We start from the raw sequence: 18,539 nt of genomic DNA, 5'->3' as shown, positions 1-18,539 counted from the left end.
CACCTTATTCTGACTTTAATATAAACTTGGAAACGCAAACATGTCTAGTACCACGACCCTTCTGCTGATTTACACAAGAATGACAGAAACAACATTCCAGGTAACATCACCGGTGCATAAAAACCAAGACCCACACGGTCTTAGCACCAAATGACACAGCAGCAGAGTGACTAAAAAAAGAAGTGTACTAAATTCAGGTATTCAATATAAAAATTATAATTAAAAAAGAAAAGTTCAACAATATTAGCAGTGCAGTCATTTATATTATATCAACAGAAAGAGAGTATCCTTGGAGTTCCCAGTGTTGCAATGTCTTAAAGTGACCTCTGTGCAAGTCCCACAGTGGTGGTCTCATTCAGGTCCTCCTTCCGTTGTTGTGGGTTCATATTGCAGAAGCTACAAAGAGGAAGGAGGAAGAAGACAAGGTCAAGGCTGGGCAAACGCGCCTGAAGGCTGCTTCAAAGTGCGCTCCCTGAGAGGTGAGGATCGGGGGGGGGGGGGTACCCTGCTTCTGAGCTCCTTGTTCTCCTCCGTCAGCTTCTCGCACTTCCCTCGCAGGTCAGCCACCTCCTGTCGCAGGGTCTCTGTCTCCCCGGGCTCCGGACCAGCCACGCCCAGGTGTTGCTTGACGAAACTGGGCCACATGTTAAGGGATTCGTCTCCTTGGTAGCTCATAAATTTAAATGCAGCCCCATTACATCAAGACAGTGACCTCTACTAGACACTAATGGCACATGGAAAGCCACCCTTGTGAAAAAGATACTCTAAAGCGTTGGTAGGCTTCTCCGTCTCCTCGTACAGTGCCACAAGCACTGCAAGGCAAGAGCAAAGCACAGTGTTAACCTATGAGCAGCTCAGGTGACGCCTACGACCCCAGTAGTGACCCCAGACCCAGCTTTACCATTGGTGAGGCTGTCCAGGACTCCAGCTTTCTCCAAGTACCTCCTGAACTGCTCCCGCTTGGATTCAGAACCCTCAACACACCAAAGAGGAGGAGAGTGTGTCTTTTAAAGCAGATGGTTAGTCACCAGAGCATGGGAAATCATAAAGGACAAAGTATCTAAGGTCCACACTTTATGCACCGACTTTCATGTAACGGCGCAAAAATGGACTAGTGAACAACGTTCAGATGCAAAATTGAGCTGGCCGGCTTTGCTCGTAAAGTGAGGGCTTCACCCCCCGGCCATTTCTATGTGCACAACCATAGACACTAATTCCCTTTCACCACCAGGTGGCAGCAAACTAGCGCTTCATCCATCACAGAATAGATGAGTACATAGATTACAAAAAGAAAAATGAAATGGTAATAGCCGGTACTCTACAGTTCTCTCATACGACTTCCTGAAACAGAAAAGCTATGTCATTATGTATATAGTCTGCTGTATAGTTTAAAATTTAAAATATTTATAAAAAAAATAAACAAGTTAAATTATATATAACAAAAAAACTTCCGAATTATTCAATGATATGGCGATTTGTAATAAGTTATTGTTCTGACACGTCGTTTGGGTTGATTGCACAAGGTCACTCAGCTCAGCCAATTCCGCTTCGGTAATCGCCACCAGAGGCGAAGGCGGAGATACTGGACAGCCTCTCTAACCGAACGCCTGCCGGACAACCTGATAGGAATCAGGTGTTAATTAGGCAAAAACCTTACGTTTAAATCCTGCAATACTGCCCTTTCTCTGTTTAGTACAATTTCTTAAAAATAAGCGTTTAGAACTACCGTCACTTGTCAGAAGTCCAGATCGTTAAACTATTAACTTAATGCCTGGCACATGTAACACCCTATGACAGTTTCGTTTGAGGCGGAAAAGCCGTTAGTCCTTTGTACCCAATAGTAATTTATATTAAACTTATGGATAAATGCGGCGAAGCAACCGGTAAACAGCCCAGTTGCCGAGGAAACCAGTCCTTGTATTATTCAGGCTTCTCGGCTAACGGGCTAGCTTAGCCAGCTAACCAAACTTTGGCCACACGTTTATTTGGTGTTCTCCAGACAACCGCAAAACCCCGCACTATAAAACGTGACCATACTTACTCTGTAGTGCGCCATTTCGATTAAATGGACTGCTAACTTTTCTAATTCTATTATTTAGTTTAATTCTTAGTTTCTTTTTCTCCGTACAGCCAGCCGGCAGGCACCGTTTTGGGATATTGCGCGTGTGCATGAGCACAGGCGGCGCGCCGCCAAGCCCTGTCACGTTATGCGTACGCGCATGAGCAGTGGGCGCGCGCCGTCACCATAGTAGGCGTGAACGCTTTGAGTCAACTTGTGTACCTGTTGGCAACCATTATTCCTCGATTTAAAACTGTTATCAACGTTAATTGGTTTAATGAACGAGACGGAGCGTGGGCTGCCTTCAAATGCAGCATGTATCGCAAGACAATATTGAGATTTCAGATTACTTTATTAAGCAGAACTTGCATTTTGTCTATAAACGGGATAATTACTCAAGGAATCCATTGAAGAAAAGTAAATGTTTGAAATATATGGTAGACTTTTACTAACGCATTTGGTTCTCGTTAATGCTGTTGTAATCGAGACTTTAAATGCATTATAGTTTAAAAGCAGTGTTTAGTCTTCACTGGTCATAATGCTTCAGACCGCTCAAATGAATTTTATTTCATAGAGAATGCACGAAGGAATTCGTATTGAAACGTTTAACTCGATTTTACAGAACCACTAGATATTTTTGTAATTCCAAAAATTGCTGTCATGGTAAGAATACGATGTCCTAAAACACGCTGCCTATGTTTAGACTTTCAGAGTCAATGATTATCTGGGTCAAAGACATTTAATCACGTCAGTTGATTTACCAGAATTTCAAATAACAAGAACTTGCTTAATTCGTTTTAAAAAAATCGTTTTTGTTAAAGGTATTGGATTTGATCTTTTGTCTGGAAGTCACGAGCTCTCCTCATTCGTCTCTTTTGTGCCATCTTGTGGTTTTATTTAAGTATTACAACTAAGTCAGGATCTCTATCAGGTCAGGTCCGATTCGGGGGTTATGCATTGATGCAGCGCGTTGCCGCACCCAGCACAAGACGAAACGCCTCGGAATCCGCGACTGCGACCCCCCAGACAGAAACGTGGTCCAGTTCCATCCTCCGGATATGGCCATCCATCTGCCGCAACCTGGTTTTACCTGGGCGTCCTCTTGGCCTGGTTCACCTGATAGAGTCCGCAGCATTGAGGATCCTACAAGCTGGATCACTCTTAGAGAAATGTGCCACATGGCCATAGTTCTCTTGCAAAGATATTTGGAGCGCTGCACACCCTTTTCCAGCAACCTCATGACCACCCATGGCCAACAGATGCCTATTTTCAAGTAAAAAACATGGAGATGTTAAAATTGCTTCTTAGTTACTGGTGATACACCAAATAATACAAGAAATCAAATAGTAACAATTACAAACATCTGTATGTCCCGCAAAAAATTAGATGCATAATTGTTTTTTTTTTTTTTAAATACTGACTAATCAGCAAATATTGAACTCCATCAATATTCATCCAATGGGGATTTCCAATATTTTACAAAAGATGTACGCATGCAAAGAAATAAATATTACAATGTATTTATCATTTTTGAGTAGTAAGCTATATTATTCAGATAGTGAAACTGGTTTAGGGGCTATTATTTTAATAACAGTATTAAGCACTGTTTTTCTAACCCGGTAATACATTCATAAGACAGTATGCTTTTCCCAGTTCGATAAGTATTTATGTAGCCTATTGTAATATGTTTCTTTCCTGATTTCTATTGTATCGAAAGTAAATAAAAAAATAAATAAAAAGTTCGCCTCCAGGTGAAAGGTCACATAAGACAAACTTGCACGCCAATGCACAGTCAGGTGACTGCAAAACATATGACACCAAATGACCCCACCCTTTCTTAAAATCTTTTTAATCGACTGGATCCTTGACCAATGTGCATTTACGTTTTCAACACACTGTCCAATAGAATCGCCGGAGGCGGGTTCAAGCGCTGGGTGTCGCTGAAAAAGAAACAGACAACCAAAGATTTAAAGGAGAAGAGGATAAGTATCTGGACGTTAGTCCCATTTACTCAGTTATACTATTAATTCCAGCGCCTGAAATTCATTAACTTTACAGTTATATGCTTTCCTCGGTGCCGGTAAGGGAAATAATTCTGGAGTGAACACAAGGGATCAGAAGGAAATCGGGCGTGCTTGTGTCGTCGGGTCAAAATGTCGATTCAGTTCGAGGAACCGCTGGGGGATGGCTACGGGGTGGTGGACACATTCCCGAAGGACTTCGGCTACGGGGTGGAGGAAGCGGACATCGAGGACAGCCCGGCACCTTCCGACAGCAAGCCCAGGATATTGTTAATGGGACTACGCCGGAGCGGCAAGTCGTCCATACAGAAGGTGTGGGGGGAGTGTTTCAGAAGTTGGCTAGCTGGCTAACGGACGGGCTTTTCTGCGGTGTCTCCTGCTTAACCGTGACAGCACACCACCCGGCGGCTTGTCCTGGCACTCTCTGAAATCTCACTAGATACGTGCGGTTTTGTAAGCACTATGCTAGGGGCCGACTAGCCGCCCCTTTTGTCAGAGCGAAGTTAGCAAATCGCATTTTTTTCCGCTTACGTTTTAAAGTAAAATGCGTATAAATCTATAAAAATTACAAAGACTGTTAAGTGACAAGACTACGACGATAATCAGTATTATTGTGTACCGGTTTCGGAATAGCTTGCTGAAGAAGGTCGTACTAAATCGGTTTATCAGGTGAAGTGCAGGTGTGCTAGCATCCTAGCTAGCTAGCGTTTAACGGCCGGCCGCGGCGCTCGCCGGCACCGGGCACGTGATTCCGCGAGGGCGCATCCTCCCGCCCTGCCATGTATTTATTTACGCATATGTGTCCCGAGGCGACAGCGCAGGCGCACATAGCTGTCCCCGATCGCCGTCTGACATCTGCACAGTCGCGGGGTCTGGCTGCTGTTTGCTAAGGCGATCCGAGCCGCGGGCACACTTCCTACATTTTCCCCGAATTACGATTCATGCAGTGCGCACCCGAATTTTACACGGGCCGTTTACATTAGCAATGACTTATTGCTGTTCATTTTTGCAGTGTCCCCCAACAGCTTCTGCTCCTTGCAGATAGTGTCATAAAAAATACAGTAAAACTGCGTTTGGTATGAGGTGGCAGACATTTTAACATTCTGGGTAATTGACAGCGTCATTCATCTGTAATTTTGTCTAATGTTAAGGTATGATTTGCAGAGGAGGAAAATTATATAATTTGCACACAATATGAATGAAAACTGTTAGTTTTACTTGCTTCCTGTTTTTTGTAACAGAGTGTCAAGTGTTCAAACTATAGTCTGTACCTACTGTAACCTAAGGGAACAACTGTATGTACGAAAGGTCCAAAGGACCATGATCTCATAGCGTAGTGTAGAAAACCACCACTTCCTGGCCACTCATTAAAGTCACATGCTCTCTGATATGTAATTCCGTTAGTGGCCTTCTAAAGCAGGAGACCGTGTATGATGTTTGACTCTGATGCTCCTCTTTAGGTTGTGTTTCACAAGATGTCCCCTAATGAGACGCTGTTCTTGGAGAGTACCAACAAAATCTACAAAGATGACATCTCCAATAGCTCCTTCGTCAACTTCCATATCTGGGATTTCCCCGGCCAGGTGGACTTTTTTGACCCCACCTTTGACTACGAGATGATCTTCAGGGGGACTGGTGCCTTGATATTTGTCATTGATGCACAGGTAAAAAGGGACAAGTACCCAGAGTGATACAGTGATTTGTTTTGCTTTGCTATGCTCAGCGGCCACGCCAGCTGCATGTAACGTGTTTGGGCTAGCAGTGTTTGCATTTTTTCTTTATGAGCAAGGTGTGGGTTTTTGATACTTGCCAAATCACAATTGCCAGTGAATGAATGAATACGTTAGTAGAACATTCTATTGACAATGAACCGTTGATCCTTTGTACAAGCTGTCCTTCAGGTCTTGTATCCTTTTTCAGTTCTTTTTTTCCATTTTCTTCCCTAAATGTAGGGCATTAGCCATAATATACTGGCAGCATCTCTAAATGTAAGAGAATCTTGCTTTATTAGTCATCTCATTCTTCTAGGTGTGATGTGAGCATTTTGGTCTGTTGTAAGAAGGATGATTCCGCCTGTTTGGTCACTTGATTGAGCCTTCCTGCCTGTGACAAAGGGTCGTTTATCATGATCAAGGTTGACATGTTGAATGAAAACCAGGCTAAACAGTTGTCATACTTTTGCACTGGAGTTCAACGTCCACTAAGGTGGTTTATTATGAATAATTTGATCGAGTTTTGTTGTACATTTGCAGTGCTCTATATTTAATTATTTAAATATATTATTTGGCTCTTTATCCTTTTGGAAGTGGTTTGTTGATTTACGTTGTCGTGTGATATATAGGGACAACAAAATGTCGACTTGTTTGTTTAACCGAAATCGTGCCCTGTACAGTCCTTCCAGTGATTCCCATACCATTATATTAGGGGGGCGCCCCACCCCCCAACGGCACCTCCCGCACCCCCTTGAAGGTCATGTTCATTTTATTTAACTTTATTTTCTATATATCCGCCAGATCACAGCAGAAGTCATTTAAGGCTACGTTTCCTATAGAACAGGTCTATACATTGTCCTTTTATTAAACAAACTAAATTGCCTCATGTTATTTATCTTATTTACACAACAGCTTGTAATTTTTGTCTCTACACGGTCGCGCGTTTATGATTCTCCTCTGCTCTCTGTATCGCGCATGGCGGAGTTCTGCCCCGATGCGAGCGCACAGACACGTGCGCGTACACACAGGTGAGCACGTTCCCACCAGCGGACAGAGAGCGCGCATCGTAAAATATATCGCGTCAACCACCTGAAAAGCAGACAAAAACACACCCCCCCCCCCCCCAAAAAAAAAAAAAAAGCTGTAAATCTAGGGGAAACGCTGCCTTCAGTTTGTATCTACGGGCCATTGGCTCAGGACTGTGTGCCTGCTTTTCCCTGGCTTGCAGGATGACTATGTGGAGGCATTGGGCCGGCTGCACCTCACTGTGTCCAGGGCGTACCGGGTCAACCCTGAGATCAACTTTGAAGTGTTCATCCACAAAGTGGATGGTCTGTCGGACGACCACAAGATAGAGACCCAGAGAGACATCCACCAGAGGGCCAATGATGACCTGGCGGACGCAAGCCTGGAGAAGCTGCACTTGAGGTCAGTACCGAGCAAGTACCTCCTGTCCTCTCCACACACTACAGCATAGAAAAATGTCAATAGAGTGGGCAGTGGTGGCTTAATGGTTAGGGAAGCACCCTTATAATTGAAAGATTGCAGGTTCGAACCCCCGACCAGCAAGGCACCACTGAGGTGCCCTGAGCATGGTTACCGCCCTCAAGCACTGCTCCCCGGGCGCTGAATTAGCTGATCCCTGCTATGCCACATTGTCACATATGGGTTAAATGCAGAGGACAGATTTCGTTGTTTAGTTGTCATTGTTGACACATTGTAAATTAGTGAATTTCTAAAAAAACCTTAATGTGTTGGATGAAATTTGGTATGTTTGCAAATGATACTCCAGCCAGAACTTATTTCTATTTTGCTGTATGGTGAGGCCAGATCTAACTTGTAGTTGCTTGCGTTTGAATAACCAGCCTTATCTGTTCAGTTTTGTGGTCAGTGATAGTTTAGAAGTTGTACCAGTGTCCATTGGAAAGTGGCTTTAATGCAGCATAGTTTATTTTAAAAGGAAAAACTTAGCGATGTGAGAAATGAGAAACTCGGGTGGTGGGAATGTAGCTGACTTAAGTCTATTTCCCGTAGTTTACTTTGTCACTGGGCTATACCAAGTCAAGACTGACGTATTCCATGTGGGGCGTTGACATACTTGTGTTTGTAAATGAGAGGGTACAGGAGCAGCCTATAGACCAGTACTACATAGTTGGCATTTTCTGACTCTGTCAAGTAATGCAGGGGCCCATGTAGGGAGATCAGATAAGAAGTTGTGTGATAATCTTGCCATTTAAACGAGCATTTTTCAGCTGTATATTTGCCTTGTGGAACAGGTTGCTCTTTTTTTTGTGTGGGGAGGGTGGTTCTGAAGGAGTGATTAAGCATTATTCTGGGCCATGCTGCATTGCCTTTGGCTTTAACATTTGGTCTGCTGCCCAATAAACTTAGGCCTTGTTTGCTGTTTAGGCTGGGAGTGACTTGTGCAGTTCTGCAAAGGCTAATGGTTTGCAGGATAATAAGACTGAACAGTGTATGTTAATATTTGGAGTAGTGTCGTTGGTATACTGCCTGATGATGTTATGTGTGTGTGTGTGTGTGTGAGAGAGAGAGAGAGAGAGAGAGAGAGAGAGAGGTCAGTTGATAGAACTACCATCAGTACCCATTTGAATCTCGCTGTCCAATATTTTTTTTCCAGTTTTTACCTGACAAGCATCTACGACCACTCAATATTCGAAGCATTTAGCAAAGTCGTGCAGAAACTCATCTCCCAGCTCCCCACCCTGGAGAACCTTCTGAACATCTTCATATCTGTACGTAGTTACACTTGCCTTCCACTACAAAGCGCACATGCCACAGTATGTGTCATATATGTAGGTATTGCTTTTTTTGAGTTAATCATTGTGGAAACGTCTTGGTGTGACATTGCACCAGAGCCACTCTTCGTGTCAACGCATGGAAAATGAACTGTTTGCTTTCCCATGCCGCCCCAGAGTCTTTGTGTTTTTAATGTGGAAGGTGCATTCCACTTGGAAAATGGAAGCTAATAAATTTTGTCACGAGATAGCTACTGTATTACCAATTTAACTCTTTTTTTTGGAGGAAGGTTAAGGCAATCCTATTTGACACTTGTTTACTAAACCATCACCTATGCCAAGTATAACTCACCCGGACAGGTGACTCTTGGTTTGACCCTTGTCCTAACAAATAAGTTGTATTTCTGCCAACAGAATTCTGGAATAGAAAAGGCCTTCCTATTTGATGTGGTCAGTAAGATCTACATTGCTACAGACAGCTCCCCGGTGGACATGCAGTCATACGAGCTGTGCTGTGACATGATCGACGTGGTCATTGACGTCTCCTGCATTTATGGGTAAGTCTTCTTCTTTTTTTTTTTTTTTTTTTTTTTGCTTTTCGATTTTGTTTCTATAATTTTTATATATATATATATATATATATATATGTATATATGTATATGTATATGTATATGTATATGTATGTGTGTGTGTGTTTGTGTGTTCAGAACTCGACAAGGTAAAGACAGTACAAACGAAGTTGTGCAAAAATTAATAAAGAAATATAAACTCGTAGTAGATGTACATAGAGTATGCATATTTGTCAGACTGCTCTAATCCGCTTATGAGCTGAATTGGGCTGCCCTTCTCACTGAACGGTGGGCACAGTATTTCAGCCTGCTTGTTCGTTCTTGTTAGTTGATTTTATTTCCAGTGCTGTTTGGTATAATGTCCCCGACGCAGTGGGAATGTTCAGAATGACACCACCTCAGTGTTATCCACTGAACTTGCATTCTAATTTGTGTTTATGGCTTTTGTCCTTTGTAACAGAAATTACAGACGATCACAGTGTCAAATTTACTGCACTTGTAGACTTGTCAGTGCCATTTTCTCTTGCCTGTTTGTCTAAGACTTAGCTTTGATCATTGTGCCTTTGAGCGCCTCATACCATGTGGGTGAATATGAATGGAAATGAAGGCGTCTTGAGCCGCGTGACTGAACTGTAGTGGCTCGTGTTGAACATCTTAAGCAGCCGGCTTGTATATCAGTGCATGTAAGCAGGCTTCTTGCATCCGGCCTGCATGTAATGAGTTTTACGGGAGAAGAAAGCGCTAATTTATTTGGTGTGTTGCAGTGTGTTCAGCTCTCTCAGGCGCCTTTTCCTCAGTGGTACATTTTGTCACTTAGCTTTCAGCGCCACTTTTTAAATGTTTTTCTGCGGTTGGTTTTCATAAATGTGGGGAAAACTGTGCACGCGCTGCAGAGTGGGCTCATGTTGTGTGGTGGACAATCTACGTTTGACAAAGTGGTTTAGCGGGTGAGTCTCACTCCTGTCAAACATTCAGCAGGAGAGTAATCGGAAGTCCTGCAAGAGGTACTTCTTTTGTAACTGGTATCGCAGACTCGCCACTTCTGCACAAGACACATGCAACACTGCAAGCTTTGGCCATGAAAATGCAATTTGATAGACGGGGAACAAAAAAGCAGATCAGCAAAGTATCAGACATGCGTGGGAGGCTGTTGGCTTGTTTTAGCAGTCAGGTACGTTGTGGGAAACGTGGTACATTCCCCTACCAATGTGTGATCTTTGCGCTCCCTCTCTGCCTCACAGGCTTAAAGAGGATGGCAGTGGTAGTGCCTATGACAAGGAGTCCATGGCCATCATCAAGCTGAACAACACCACGGTCCTGTACCTGAAGGAAGTCACCAAGTTTCTCGCGCTAGTCTGCATCCTGCGAGAAGAGAGCTTTGAGCGCAAAGGTATGGCCTTGTGGGCTCCATCGCTCTCATCTTTTATTTAAAAGAAGGGGTCAGGGGGTGGGGGGGGGGCCTGAGGGCTCTGCAAAATCTTTTAAACCCTGAGATCATATTAAAAATAAATGGCTACAGGAATAGGACACACAATGCACTGAAATTTCACAGTTTCATGGTGGTGTTCTATTATTCCCACTGTGATATGGTGTTATAAACACTTACTGAAAAGAGACCTTCCGCTTTTTGTTTCTGGTTTTTGCGGACTGTGGTCCCCCCACCCCCCTTCCCCAGACCTGTACCTTCTTCTTCTTAGAGGAATTGTAGATATCTAATGATTAAGAGCTGGGTAAAGCCCCAGGGCCTAAAAATATTTTAAAAAATGAAAAGTATGCAGTTTCTGTAACCTTTTAAGAATTTGCTGAGAATAAAAGAGAAACAGCAGGTTAGGGGACCTGCATAACTGTCACAGCTAAGTAGGCGTTAATTTTCTCCCACTGAAGGATAAACCTGTATTTTATTTTATTTATTTATTAATTTATTTATTTTTTGTCTTTTAGGTTTAATAGACTACAATTTCCACTGTTTCCGTAAAGCCATCCACGAAGTTTTTGAGGTTGGAGTGTCGACCCAGCGAATAGGCTCTCTGCTGGCCGGCACACCGACCATGAAAGCGGTGACGCACAACGGGACTCCAAGGAGCCCTGTGTAGCAGCGTGCGAGCGTGCAAGTGAGTGTGCTGCGTGTGTGCGTGTGCGTGTCTGTGTGCGTGAGCCAGCGGGGGAGACGTGGACAGAGATTGGCACGTCGCCTGTCCAAGGGAACGTGTCCTTGGTCCCGAAGCCTTATGCACAGGCTGGAGACTAACTGCATATTTGCAAAAAAAAAAGCAAAGACTTTGACATGAAAGGGAATGACGGGATTTTTGTGGGCTTGTGCGGAATGGACACGTGTAACCCAGGAAGAGGAGAACATCACAGCTAACATCTGACAGCGATTCGGCACCTGCTGGTGAAAAGCCAGACTATTGTATGGATGTCTGCCTTTGAGGAGCTTTAGTCTCGGCACATTTTTGCTGATGGTCTGCGCTTAAATGACTGGATGCTTGGTGGATAGAAACAAAGCATGTTTGCGTGGGTGTGGTGCCTGACCGCCAGCGGACTAAGATGTGAGCAGGGTTATGCCACACTGGAACTCTTCGGAGGTGGTGTGATGTTATAGGGGCTTGTATTAGGCAAGTCCACAGGCCCTCCTCCCCATGTCTTTTTTTTTTTTTTTTTTTTCCTTTTTTTTTTTTCCTCTCTCGTACCCCTCCCTGTATAATGAGAGAATGTCTTGTGTTTGTGGGGGGGGATGGGGGCATTTCTCTGTGCGACACAGGAAATTTGAATGCAGCTTGTTCTGATTTTGAGCTTTGACCTTTCTAAACCCTAAGCAGCACTCACGGCCGGGCGCTGAGCAGCGTGTCTTATGACACAGACCGTGTCACGGGATGCCACAGAGTTTACCGGACACTGTTGAAGCCCATTCCAAGCATATGTGTGGATGATGTCGCTTGTCTCTGTTGATGCTGTGCTGCTGCATTAACTGGGGGCAGTGTGGGGGGGGGGGGGTGGGGTGATAATGACGAAGCTGTAATGGATTGAGAAGTACGTGACCAAATTCTTCACTGTTATCCTTGTGGTTCGAAGGCACGGCAGTGCTCTGTATCATGCACTTTGCAATATGGATCTTTGAGTTTAAGTGAGTCTCGCACCTGTGTCTCAGCCAAAAGAGTCGCCACGCATTAGTTCTGCCAAACCTTTCGTCAATCACAAGAAATAAACACATGCGTCTGCAAATGATGACGTTTCTGCTGTAGTTAAATGCCATTCTGGGCATAGACATGTAATTTCATTGTTTATAAATGTCCTGCATTGTGAACATGATGTAATGGGAGGTGATCCTCAGCATTCCTCTTGTACCCCAGTTTCTCCAGACTTTCATGTGCTTTCTTCTGGGTGGCTTGCAGTCCTCTACTCTCACACTGAAGAACCCGATGCAGCCCTCTCGTCACAGTACAGATGGGGCTGCCGGTTGACAGTCTGGGGTTCCTGCCTGGGTTCAGCTGGGTGTGGTTCCAAATCCAGGATTCTCAGTGCCGCTGAGAATCCTGTTGATCCCATCTTGTGCCTTATCTGTGACAATACCTGCTTGCAGGTCTCCTTTATGTACATTACGACTTTTTTTCTGAGAATCTAAAGGTGACCAAGGTGTCTTCGTTCTCTTCAAACTCCAGACTGCAGCTGCGGTCGTCAGCTGTGCTGTGACGGTTGCTGGTGATGGGGATTGGGAGGCTCACTTTAACGCCAATCGTCTGTGATGCAGGATGGGGGTTATGGGTGGCTGCCATGTTAGCCTTTGTGCTTATTTCAGCTTAGCCGAAGGCATCCCAGTGACTCTGTGCTTGAACTTGCGCAGTTTCCATTTAGCCTTGTGTCTGCCTGTGTCGTGGGCTGTAAGACGGGTCAGAGGAGAGTGGGATCTGAGAGTACAACGGGCTGCTGGTGCGGCCCACATGGGGAGAAGTGACGAATGGGAAAGGGACACCGAACCTACTTCAAAATATTTAAGCAGCCATGCTCTTTAGGGAAATTAAGCCAATTAATGTGAAGCTGAGGCTTCTTTATAGCAGATTAGATGCATTGAAATGATCGAATAATACACATTACATGGCTAAACTTGGACGATAACATTTTGAAGAATAAAGGACATCACTATGCTATGCTTGTTTTGTGAGTCTGTAAATGGAACTTGAAGAGTGGCCCTTTTAAAGCTGAATAGCGATTGCTGTGGGTCGGCACAGCCTGCCTCTGCCCTTTTTCCACGGTCTGCTCTGCTGTGGTAAGGTGTACCTGCTGAAGCTTCTGAGCCGCTGAAAGTAGAACGGTACGGCATTGGCCGTTTCACGCCGTTACTCCTGTTCCTTGAGTTGGTAGAGGTTGGTTTGAAAATGTTTCTAGAATGTACCTCTGTGTGTGTTTCCTTTGTGTTCGGTGGTTTGTACTGTCTGGAAGGCATCCAATTAGGAATGTAACTCCTGATAAAGTATCTTCTATTTTTGGCAGCAGCCACTTGGTGGCGCCAAAGTCCTGTAGGTTGCGAAGTCAGCCAGTCCAACTAAGTGCAATCCTTCCGCACTGCGGCTTGGCTTGGGTTTCCAGCAGCAAACCAAATAAAAGTTAAGAATTAGGAAAGTCGAGGTTACTTTTTCCTGATTGTGCTTTACGTTGGAATTGTCAGGAAGTTGGGCACGTGGAGGTGCTTACTCCCGCCTACTCCATTAATTACAGAAATTAGTAAAGAAGGATCTTCCATGGATAATCAGGCAGATGAGTTCCTGTACGTATCCAACTGCGGATCGCATTTGGTATAAATTATGGGGGGGGATGTAAACTTTCAGGAGATTGTGTTTGCGACTGAATTGGGGGAAAGTGAGACTATCAAGGGCGCCTTGACCTACGGTGTGTAGGCTGGTGATGGGTGAGAGCGTAGCGGTGCTGGGGGCTGGAGGTGTTTGTCTCCTTCCCTGATCCTCTAAGTACTGTCATGTGACTTATCAGCAGGTTAAGGCAAACATGGCCCCCAGCCACTGTCACGACTCATTATGTGAGAATCCCCAAACACTTAAACTTCCCCCTCCGTGTAATTTACATGCAATAAAATAGTGACAGCGTTTTTATCCACTTCATTAGGCTACTAATTTCTTGTAAAAATCCTACATTAATCCTCTCCGCAGCCTCCCTGCCGTTCTGCATATTTTCAGCCCCCAAATGAAGTGCTGACCCGGGTCGTATCGAATTGCCATGGTTACCCAAGACGGGTGGTGGGGCGGTGTCTGTTGATAATGGCATCAGCATAAACAAATGTGAGGTTGGCTCAAGGAATCAAATGTGCCACCGTTTTATCTTTTTTCCATTATGGCATAATGTGGATTGTGGGGTCCACTGAGCGGAAAAAAGTGTGATTTGGAATGCTGGGTGCACCATGAGTCCAAGTGGTGTGTGAGCTGCTCAGGGTGGAGGTGAGAGGGGGGTCATTACACAGACCCATCCTCTTCCGAATTTCACTTTTCTATTTCCCCAGTGCTGGTATCATTTCAAACTTGCAGAGCAGTTTTGCGATTTGGGGTCAGATTTCACAAATAAGGGATGTGTATCTCTGCCTTCGGCTGGCGAACTTTGTGAGCTTGGTACTGTTCTCCTGACAGAGCGGGTCACGGTAAGTAACCTGCCTGTTTTCTGTGTGAAGGCTTAAGCGAAGCTGAGGTTCGGAGTGGCCTTGCCTCGGTCCCCGAGCCCCAAGGGTCCCCGGTCCATCTCCCCCCTGCCAGTTAGGAAATAATTCTCGGCCAACCACTTAACTGCTCTGGTGGAGTCAATGTGCGTGTGAACCCCAGCCTGTTTTAGCCACTCTCACCATGGTGCCCTTGGCCTCCAGAGCATACCTCTTATCTGTAGGTGGCGCCAGTCTCTTCTAGTTTGCTGTGAAGCTCTTGCAAAATAACTCTTTGAGTCTCAGTCACGGAGAGGTGGGCAACATGCAAATCAAATGTTAACATCACACAATCGCACAATGAGAGAGATCAGCATGATGTACAACTGTAATTTGGCAGTGTAGCGGCTTTTGAAATTGCCTTGCTTTATCAAAACCCACACCATAGCCCCCCCCACCACCACCATTTTTAATGACAAAATTCAGAAGCTTCTACACGGAATTGGATAAAACCACTTACGTTTTTCGCAGCCCGTTCTCTGCGCTCTGATGTCACTGCCTGGTGACGCTTCCGTTCTCTGATTGTTCTCCTCTCTCTGTTCTGTACCTCCCTTGGGTTGTTGTGGTAACTATAAAATGGTAAACCTCTATCACCTCATTATGTTGTTATACCAGAGGCGGCTGCTCCATTAACGTGGAAGGGATAGTACCGCTAATTTTGAAATGAAATATAACTCATTACTAATATTTTTGTCATTCTCCCTTTGCTAAAATTCACTTTCGTATTGTTGTTGTATTTTATTCTCCTCAGTATTTATTTATTTATTTTTTTTTATTAATAGTTCTCAGCCGTCACTGTATCATACTGAAATACCTTCTCCCCCCCCCCCCCCCCCCCAGGTGTTTGGGGGAGTAATCAGATACCAAATTACCGGCGGGTTTTAATTATTGTATAGGGATGTTTGGTGCCTTCGGGCTGAGGAGCATGGGTGCTATCTTCAGCATCCTTCTCTGAGACTGTAGCAGAAGGTGTGCAGTGAGGCTGGGATGGGTGGCGTGAGCAGGACCTTCACTACAGGGCTGTCCTGAGAGCTAATGGGGGCGCGGCTGCTCCTGCCAGAGGCCCGCATAAGCCGTTATCCCGGGATGAGCTAACGGCCGCTTTCCGCGTCTCCCTGCTCTCATGGCGGGAACGCAGAGCGCCTGAATAATGGCACCTTCTGGGACCGCTGGGGGCTTTGGACTCTGCCCCCTCGCCTGCATGTGGCCGGCCCTCCATCGTCCTTTGCTCGCTTGCGGGATCATTCAAGGCGTGCCATGTCGCCTTAGGCTGCATTGCCGGCTTTAGCGGATTCCGGTACCACAGAACAAGCATTTGAGTCGGCAGGCGCGGGACCTGATGCCCGCGGTGCCGGCTTGTGGAAAAGGATGTGGGTATCAAGGAGGGGTTACGGTTTGGGGAGGTGGGGGAGTAGCACCCCAGCTAGGAACACTTGTTCGTCATGTAGCCTGCACCATCAGGCTAAGGAAATCTGTGGGGGGTGGAAAACAGCTTTTCGCTTTAATTGTGTGAACTTGTGATTTGATGGAGAAAGGAGGTGTGAATGGACTCCTTCCCTGTGTCCTAGGAGGTCAGTGGGCATGGCTCAGGGGCACTCTGGGAGGACAGCCCCACACAGAGATGGGGGCCGGGTGTGCATATCGCGGGGGTAGCTCATTAGTCCGTGGGCCGTGCCGATGGACCCCCCGCTGCGTGGCTGATAGCTGCACACCGTCGCTGCGAGACTAATCAGGGCGCCGCCAACACCCCCGCTCCCCCTTACTCTCCCCTCTGTCTGTCTGTTTCATCAGAGCGAGCAAACGCTAGACATCAAAACAGCGCCTCGTGTTTGCCACGTGACGTTTCGGAGCTGGAGAAACGACTGACGCGTGCGGCGATAATTTAGTTTAAAGTGTTTGTGCTACAGGGTGGGGGAGGCCTCTGGCAGCTCGGCAGGAAGGAGAGCGAAGGAGGCAAACGGCTCCTCCCAGGAAACACGGAGACGCCGGCGCGTGACGGCCGCCCCTCGGCCTGCCGACCCCGGACGAGGGACTGTCAGGTTCTACATGGCTGGCCGGGGCGGCATCGCATACATTACCGGTTTAACTTGCGGCATCCCCATGCTAATGAATGCCAGGCGGATCAATCCGGAACGCCGCCGCCAGAAGCTGGTGTCAAGCATGTGTACCGTGCCCAGCACCCTGAGTAATGAAAGCGGCAGAATAAAAAGCTTCGCCCCGGGGATCGCCGGGCACGCCATGCTCCTGCCTCCTGCCCGTGACGGGCCCCGCGGCATGGTGGCGGGGGTGGGTAATGGCCGGCCCGTTAAGGCTGTGCTCGGCGCGGTCCGCCAGCGTGGCTGGCTCTGAGACCCGGGGCTGGATTATCTGTGCCGTGTGCTGCTTGTTTTAATAGACAGGCCTCTGTACTGTGTCAGCGCCCTCTTCTTTAAAAATGATCCCCGCAGGCAGAGGATGGAAACATGATTTAATTAACTGTGGAATATGCTTCATCCACTCCCCAGATCTCTCTGCCTGGGAGGCTCATTTGCACAGAGTTGTGCCCACTGGTCACTTTGGAAATGCTTATCAGGCGTCTGAACCACGCGTGTGTGTGTCTGTGCACACGAATGCATGTGTGTGTGTGTGTAGGTGGGTGTGTGGCCGCTCGCTTGTGTACCTCTCTGTAGGCATTGAAGCTTTTGTTTATTTATGTGTGCCTCTGTTTGTCTCTTCCTGTGCTTTCATCCAATATCTGTGTCCATTTTTTTATTTTATTTTATTTTTTTTTATTTATTTATTCTGTGTACGAGTGTTTGTGGGGGCGTGTATATATCTATTATTGTCCGTGTCTGCTTGTGCATGGTTGGATGTTTATTTTAATGTTGCCAGTCCTGTGTGTGTGTGTGTGTGTGTGTGTGTGTGTGAGAGAGAGAGAGAGGGTGAAGGCAAAGGCTCATATGTATGCTTGCCTCGAGATGGAGAACAGGGGAAGAGGAAGAGGTTGAGTGATTCCAGGTAGAAGGGCTGGGTACACACAGGAAGACGCTGGAATGTATGTATGTGTGGGTGGTCATCATGAGGCAGAATGGGTTTAGTGGTGATGCCCCACTGCCGTATGAGACTATATCTATAGCCTGGAGTACGCTGGAGTGAGCGGAGCACCCTAACCGTAACCCTGATATACTGCAGGAACTGCAACCACATGTGTGTGACCGCAGAGCCCGCCCAGCGCCCATACGGTGCCCGCCACCTCTGCCAGACTGCACCCTCCTTGGCGATCTCCGTCCTTAAGCTGGCGGGTTCTATTCCGAGTGAATGTGCCAAGCAGGCCTGTTATCTTCAGGGTCACAGTCAATGTGTGTACGTTACATGTGTACGGAAGCACGCCTTGTTCTGCTGGATATCCTTGAGTCAACAGGCTGGTATGGGAGAGCAAAACGGAATGTGGTAAATTCGCACATCGCCTTCAGTCGACAAGTGGGTGGTGGCGCCTTTTTCTCGTTATTTGTTGTGGATTTACCCGTTTGAGGTCATGTGGCGTTAAGCACAAGTGGACTGTAAATGTATGAGCAGGGGCTCAGTGTTAATACAGCCAGGCTCTGTCAATGGGAGGTTTAAGTGTCCCATCCTTATCATCTCTCTCTCTCTCTCTCTCTCTCTCTCTCTCTCTCTCTCTCTCTCTCTCTCTCTCTCTCTGTCGCTCCTCCACCGCACATATGCTGACGTAGAGAGCCACCCCCTATAG

At 46.2% G+C, this 18,539-nt stretch overlaps 2 protein-coding genes across 2 annotated transcripts; one reads left to right on the top strand and one right to left on the bottom strand.

Annotated features, from left to right (window-relative positions):
* LOC125727855 (MYC binding protein) lies at positions 1 to 2,242 on the bottom strand. The gene is made up of 5 exons (XM_049004834.1): positions 2,042 to 2,242; positions 902 to 974; positions 764 to 812; positions 505 to 634; positions 1 to 396 (listed from the first exon to the last, which is right to left on the bottom strand). Exons 1-5 carry the CDS (start codon positions 2,054 to 2,056, stop codon positions 352 to 354), a joined length of 312 nt encoding a protein of 103 aa, XP_048860791.1. The 5' UTR covers positions 2,057 to 2,242; the 3' UTR covers positions 1 to 351.
* A 1,740-nt stretch (positions 2,243 to 3,982) lies between these two features.
* rragca (Ras-related GTP binding Ca) lies at positions 3,983 to 13,260 on the top strand. The gene is made up of 7 exons (XM_049004828.1): positions 3,983 to 4,392; positions 5,541 to 5,744; positions 7,021 to 7,220; positions 8,431 to 8,545; positions 8,963 to 9,105; positions 10,359 to 10,507; positions 11,059 to 13,260. Exons 1-7 carry the CDS (start codon positions 4,213 to 4,215, stop codon positions 11,208 to 11,210), a joined length of 1,143 nt encoding a protein of 380 aa, XP_048860785.1. The 5' UTR covers positions 3,983 to 4,212; the 3' UTR covers positions 11,211 to 13,260.
* Positions 13,261 to 18,539: the final 5,279 nt, after the last annotated feature.

The sequence above is a fragment of the Brienomyrus brachyistius genome, unplaced genomic scaffold (genome assembly GCF_023856365.1).
Source record: "Brienomyrus brachyistius isolate T26 unplaced genomic scaffold, BBRACH_0.4 scaffold121, whole genome shotgun sequence".
Classification (NCBI taxonomy): domain Eukaryota; kingdom Metazoa; phylum Chordata; class Actinopteri; order Osteoglossiformes; family Mormyridae; genus Brienomyrus; species Brienomyrus brachyistius.
The sequence above is the reverse complement of the archived record's forward strand: the minus strand, read 5'-3'. Positions and strand labels throughout refer to the sequence as shown.